Raw genomic sequence first — 7,354 nt, 5'->3', positions numbered from 1 at the left:
AGAGAGAGCTGACAAGATGTGACCAGAGGTCATAGCTTGCCACTGTTCATCACATCCCAAGTTATGGAGAGAGAAGTTCCTTTGGTTTCCAAAGAAATCCAAATATGAAAGGTGACAACTGTACATTTGGAAGATCAACAATGATAATACATTTACACTCATCAACAGGTTCTTTCTAATGTATAATACCTGATTTTGGTAAACATTAGTAAAGAAAAAGTGTTATAGAGAGAAGAAGAACATGCAATGACCACTCATCACTACCATAACATAAAAACTCTAAATCACATTGAGGCATTGGTAGCTTACTTTCAAAGCATTATGGCAATGTAATAGTGCTTCTGTATGGTCACAGTAGCCTCCAGAATGTAATGAAGATACAGTGTGAACACCATTTTAAAAATGTATTTAACTAGGCATGTCAGATAAGAACTAATTCTTATTTATAACCACCTACCCCGGCCGAACCCAGGCGATACTGGGAAGATTGTGTGCCGCCCTATGGGACTTCCAATCACGGCTGGATGTGATACAGCCTGGATTCAAACCAGGGACTATAGTGACACCTCTTGCACTGAGATGCAATGCCTTAGACCGCTGTGCCACTCAGGAGCCCAATCTATTCATATTATTAGTGTAAGCTAATATTCATACACAAATGCAACACCTTACTATCATCCATAGTAGAAGGCTTAGGACTGAATAATGATATATATATATATATAAAAACAGATCTCTATATATTCAACCTAATTATTTAGGTTAGGATCCTGAGTGGCACAGTGGTCTAAGGCACAGTGTCTCAGTGCAAGTGGAATCACTACAGACCCTGGTTCACATCTGGCTGTGATTGGGAGTCCCATAGGGCTGCGCACAATTGGTCCAGGATAGGCTGTTAATGTAAGTAAGAATTTGTTCATAATGACTTGCCTAGATACATAACAAATGTGTAATCTCAAGAGAGAACTGGTCCAACCAATAATGAAACTAGAAATATAGTTATTTATTATTAATGTCGAAAAATGTAATATGAACCGTTTTAAGAGTTTGTGTCCAGCTCACCATCAAGGGAGTAAATATAGCCAGTCTATTACTAACCGGAAGTGCGTGGATAATCAGCTACCATCATCAGTCTTTTATTCAAAAGTTCAAGAAGGTTTCACAGCAACTTTACTGTAGTCATCTTCCCCGACCGCTGACATGTCTGCAATGAATAGCTGGTGGATTCCATGCATGGTTTTACTTCATTCCGCTTATTTGGGATCTTGTGATTCAGACTCTGGAATAGGTAAGATAAGAATTCTTACTTGTTGATATATCATTTTCTCCCTTGTGTGTCCATGAGTTCGAGTTGGACTTTGCATTCAACGATCTACAGTTGTGTAAGTTAGTTGTTTCAAGATGTATGTCTTTCAATATTTCCCCCGAATAGACTTCACGTGTCAAGAAGCCCGGGAGTAATTTGGATTTAGCCAATTCAATATCAAATGATGGCGCTTGATATCCCCAACATGGATAAACAGAAAACGGAGTTATGCCACTTTCACGCTCATTTCTCTCAGCTTTAGTTCGGTTATGTTGACACAAAACCTTACAAAAAAAGTATTGCAGTTTTGAAACTGCAGTAAAAGTGCAGTAACTGCAGTCGACTGTGGTATTTTGGACGCAGTAATTGCAGAATTGAACTGCAGTTGAACGATACCGCACTGTAATTGCAGTAAAACCGCCGAATTATTGTAGTAAAAAAACGGTGTTCTTTTGGACGAAGGATTTGCAGCATACTGTAGTTAGACTGCACTTTAACTGCACTTATATTGCATTGTACTACAGTTAAACTGCACTCTGACTGCAATCTTTTTCGTACGGGGCTTAACCATTGTTAATAGTTAATTATAGCCTAGTGTTTGTGCGCAGATGTGCTTGGCGAACACGCGTAAAATTACATACAATTCCATGTGGACAACTATTAAACGTCCTACTTAAAAATAGGCTATTATTATGTATTGTCATATTTTAATTGTGCCTGGTCAATTGTCCGTATATCCTGCCACTTGTTAACTACATAGCCTAAGGACTAAGTCATTTGATTTCCCTTTTCCAATACTGTGCATTCTCCTTGACGTTTTAAAAGATCTGGTAGGCAACCTCTTTCCAAGCTTTAGGCCATTTATCAAACCACGTTTTTAACCCTCAAGCTCCCAACATATTTTTACATACAATGATTACCAACTAGGGTCATTTTGATCCCAAGAAGAAACTATTGGAAAAAGCAACAATCAAAACAAAATATAAATGTAATTATCATCGAAATATCTTTAGACATGTCAACAATGTTATCTGGGGGAAAAATGCCAGTTATTTTAGCTAAATTGGGAAACACTTAAGTTGCTTATTCTGTAAAGCCCCCCCCCCAAATATCTTTCCTTGATATAATGTGCAGTTTCTTTCCAAATTTGAAGTAAATATACATCTTGACATAATTATGTGATAAAAACCACAGGGCACAGCCAAGTCAGCATTATCAACGTTGTTAATGAAACGATGGGAGTTGTATGGGCTATGATAACATGCATCAAAAAGCATAAAACCAAATGGTATAGCACCAAACATATCATAACAAGTTACACATATAGAATGTTGGAGGGTATTATAGGAATTCCATTTTTTGGGAGAATACAATTCAGTATTATTTGTAGAGAGGCTATCTAGTTTCTATATTACAGTTCTACCAAGCATTAATTTGCCTGGCTCCACATTTGCATTTATTTAATTTAGCAGATGCTCTTGTCCAGAGCAACTTACAGTTGTGAGTGCATACATTTTCATACTAGTCCCCCGTGGGAATCAAACCCATAACGCTGGAGTTGCAAGCATCATGCTCTGCCAACTGAGCTACACGGAACTACCCAGAGTCCTAGTGCCGGCCAAACTCTACACTACGCCCACAGATGTTAGTTTCTTCTCCGCATTGAGTCTGGATCTGAGTACCTCCCTGACAATTTATAGAGTGCAAACGCTTTCTAAATATTGTGATTGGTTCCAGAAAACGATGGGTTGGACCAGAGTCAGAACACACATGGGCAAAGCCGCATTTTGAAAACGAGTCATTGGCTTTGATACTTTGTTTGGTTAGAGATAATCTAATCGCTGATGACTTTGTTTTGTACAACACCCCTCATTTTGACGTCACCACAAACGACTTCAACGATGGCCGACTCAGACTGAAGAATGTAGCGAACATAGAGCAGCAGTAGAATTCAGGTTGAGTCGACAGGCAGGGTTCATACCGCTGACATACTTTTATCAGCAGCTTTGACTGACACTAAGAATATATCTAAGGTCATTTAGATTTTGTACATGGCCATACCTAGTTATAACCAATGATAACGACAGGCATGAGGTGCTCCATCTCTGCAGATGACCAGTCTATTTGGTCTAGGTCACTGATACAGGTCCACCTCCACCTCAATGATGATATGTGCAACTTAAAGCCCCCATGCGGTCTTTTTATTTGTATTTTTAAATCATCACTTTATGCCTAACAAATCACTCTGTGTGTTTATTTAATGAAAATAACTTTTTTGTAATTCATTTCTCTTTTGGGCATTGAAATGCTGTCTGATCGTGTGAGCGTTAGGAAACTAATTTGAAGATATTTAGTTACACAGCCGTGATAGAGCCCACTCCCTTACACAGATGAATGGTCATTGATGTATTATAATCAGATCAGATTGTGACATGATCTGAGCCAAAAACTCCATCCCACATGAACAGGCAGAAATTTCAGGATTTAAAAGAAAATTGATCTTACACAAAAAGGGCATAATCATAACTTTCAAAATTTCAGGGTGTTATTTCAACCTGATAGTGTGGAAATATCAGGGTGGGGAATCTGGAAAATCAAGTTAACTGCCATTTCCCTTATATAATGACCCCCGAGAAGCCTGGATTCAAATTAAGACTGTTTTAGGTTTGCCCTAGAATAATAACTTTTCTGAGAATACACACCAATACGGCTCTATACAGTTGAAGTCGGAAGAGTACGTACACCTTAGCCAAATACATTTAGTTTTCCACAATTCCTGACATTTAATCTGAGTAAAAACTCCCTGTCTTAGGTCAATTAGGATCACCACTTTATTTTAAGAATGTGAAACGTTAGAATAATAGTAGAGAGAGATTTATTTAAGCTTTTATTTCTTTCATCACATTCCCAGTGGGTCAGATGTTTACATACACTCAATTAGTATTTGGTAGCATTGCCTTTAAATTGTTTAACTTGGGTCAATTGTTTTGGGTAGCCTTCCACAAGGTTCCCACAATAAGTTGGGTGAATTATGTCAGAGCTGGTGTAAGTAACTGTGTCAGGTTTGTAGGCCTCCTTGCTCGCTCGTGCTTTTTCAGTTCTGGCCACACATTTTCTATAGGATTGAGGTCAGGGCTTTGTGATGGCCACTCCAATACCTTGACTTTGTTGTCCTTAAGCCATTTTGCCACAACTTTGGAAGTATGCTTTGGGTCTTTGTCCATTTGGAAGACCCATTTGCGACCAAGCTTTAACCTCCTGACTGATGTCTTGATATGTTGCTTCAATTTATCCACGTAATTTTCCTTCCCCATGAAGCCATCTATTATGTGAAGGGCACCAGTTCCTCCTGCAGCAAAGCACCGCCACAACATGATGCTGCCACCCCTGTGTTTCACGGTTGGGATGGTGGTCTTCGGCTTGCAAGCCTCCCCCTTTTTCCTCCAAACACAACAATGGTCATTATGGACAAACAGTTCTATTTTTGTTTCATCAGACCAGAGAACATTTCTCCAAAAAGTACGATCTTTGTCCCCATATGCAGTTGCAAACCGTTGTCTGGCTTTTTTTAATGGTGGTTTTGGAGCAGTGGCTTCTTCCTTGCTGAGCGGTCTTTCTGGTTATGTCGATATAGGACTCGTTTTACTGTGGATATAGATACTTTTGTAACTGTTTCCTCCAGCATCTTCACAAGGTCCTTTGCTGTTGTTCTGGGATTGATTTGCACTTTTCGCACCAAAGTACGTTCATCTTTACATTCATACCATCTTCATCTCCGCCCTTCGTGGACGGTAGGACATCTGCGTGGTACCATTGTGTTTATACTTGCATACTATTGTTTGTACAGATGAATGTGGTACCTTCAGGCGTTTGGAAATTGCTCCCAAGGATGAACCAGACTTGTGGAGGTCAACAAAACATTTTTTGTAGGTTTTGGCAGATTTTTAAAAATGTTCCCATGATGTCAAGCAAGAGGCACTGAGTTTGAAGGTAGGCCTTGAAATACATCCACAGGTACACCTCCAATTGACTCAAATTATGTCAATTAGCCTATCAGAAGCTTTATCTAAAGACATGACATCGTTTTCAGGAATTTTCCAAGCTGTTTAAATGCACTGTCAACGTAGCGTATGTAAACATCTGACCCACTGGAATTGTGATACAGTGAATTCTAAGTGAAATAATCTGTCTGTAAACTATTGTTGGAAAAATGACGTGTGTCATGCACAAAGTTGATGTCCAAACCGACTTGCCAAATCTATAGTTTGTTAACAAGACATTTGTGGAGTGGTTGAAAAACTAGTTTTAATGTCTCCAACCTAAGTGTATGTAAACTTCCGACTTCAACTGTATGTAGATTCAGAGCATATCTTAGTTCTGTATAGCAGTACTATTACGTATTTATACTATTGGCAAAATTGTACATGCATATAACGTTGGTAATTTTGGTTTTGTACACAGTTGTACGATATGTGGTAGAGAAAAGTACAATCTTGGGCATACATGGGGAGATATATCTCTGTAGTTAACCTGTCTATCTGGTCCAAATTACTGATACCCTCTGGTGTTATGGATATCTTGTTTATTATGTCTCCAGAGATACCTAAATTCAAATAAAGGTCAGATTCATCAAATTACTATAGGCAGAACTGTTGTTGGCTGGGATCAAAACGGCCCCAAAGGACTTGCATTTAAAAAAGTCCATGTCAATACAGAAACACTAAACAATGATTTAGATTTGTTAAGAATAAGTTGATTGACAAATTCATGAACAATTTGAAGAATTTAATACACCAACTTTGGTCTATGATAAAAAAAAATGCCCCTGGGGTCAAAATGACAAGTCTTAGCACCATGTATGATGCATTGTCATGTTGGACACAGCTATTTGGGTGAACCCTTAGTCTCAATTTGATTCTTGCAGATGTGAAACATCGTCTTTGGGGTTTGGGCTAAAGTCCAGATGGCGCACAGTTCATACCCTGATCAGAGCTGCAGCTGGGAGTTCCTTATGCCAGGTTGCAATAGTCTCAAAGGTTGTTAAGGTGGCGCGATGAGTAGGGATGGTACAAAATATATTGTAGGACAAACCTGGCCAGCTATCCTCGACGGCCTGTCATTGAGGTTCTGTAGAAGACATATGAAGTTCAATAGTCTGCAATAGAATTTAAATCCCCTCATATTAGTATTTTACTGGGATATAACGTGTTACTGTACTAATGCCATTTTATGACCACTTTATTCATGTGTTTTAATGTAATGTGTGTTACCTAGGATATGGCCTACATCTGGGCCAAAGTTATGATGTGACTGCTACAGATGGCAGATCTTAATTTGATCACCCTGTTGCAGGAGAACTTTACGAAAAATGTATAAACTCCTACAAAAATGTCCATGAATTATAATTCCACATAATAATGCTGTAGGATTATTTTCCTGCTGTAGCAAACTGGCTCAAATAACAATCCTACATCTGTAAAATATGTCTTGTTTAATCCAAACACTGAATTCAACCTGGTATGTACATTTAGACACTATAAGTTTGGTCTTTAACAAGTTTGTTGCCTTTTTGCATGTTTACATTTTTAGGGCACCTCACAGTGTACACACTCATTATTATCTTGTAATGATTTACACAAACACAAATACACAACAAGCAATTGGCCTCTATATCACAACCCTGACCTTCTTGAAGTATACAATATGCTTGAGTGCTCATAATTTGCATGCTGACTACAGGAATGTCCACCTTAGCTGTTGCCAGAGAAATTGATGTTCATTTCTCTACCATAAACCGCCTCCAACATCTTTTTAGAGAATTTGGCAGTACGTCCAACTGCCTTCACAACCGCAGACCACGTATAACCACACCAGCGCACAACCTCCACATCCGGCTTCTTCACCTGCGTGATCATCAGAGGAAGGGAGGGGGGGAATTTCTGCCTGTAATAAAAACTCCTTCTGATTGGCTGGGTCTGGCTCCCCAGTGGGTTGGCCTGGCAATTCATGTGAAATCCATAGATTAGGGCCTAATCAATTCATTTAAAT

The 7,354-nt window shown here is 38.9% G+C and overlaps 1 protein-coding gene across 2 annotated transcripts in view; it reads left to right on the top strand.

The window, feature by feature from the left end:
• The first annotated feature begins 1,094 nt into the window (after positions 1–1,094).
• The window catches only part of LOC109870748 (tissue factor pathway inhibitor), a 52,541-nt gene continuing 46,281 nt past the window's right edge, over positions 1,095–7,354 (top strand). The window contains exon 1 of one of the 2 annotated variants that reach the window (XM_020461366.2): positions 1,095–1,288. In XM_020461366.2, the coding sequence (XP_020316955.1) occupies positions 1,201–1,288 (88 nt within the window). In that variant the 5' untranslated portion in view covers positions 1,095–1,200. The remainder of the gene's footprint in view (positions 1,289–7,354) is intronic. The other variant, XM_020461376.2, reaches the window with a different exon arrangement.

Source organism: Oncorhynchus kisutch, linkage group LG2 (genome assembly GCF_002021735.2).
Source record: "Oncorhynchus kisutch isolate 150728-3 linkage group LG2, Okis_V2, whole genome shotgun sequence".
NCBI lineage: Eukaryota > Metazoa > Chordata > Actinopteri > Salmoniformes > Salmonidae > Oncorhynchus > Oncorhynchus kisutch.
The sequence above is the reverse complement of the archived record's forward strand: the minus strand, read 5'-3'. Positions and strand labels throughout refer to the sequence as shown.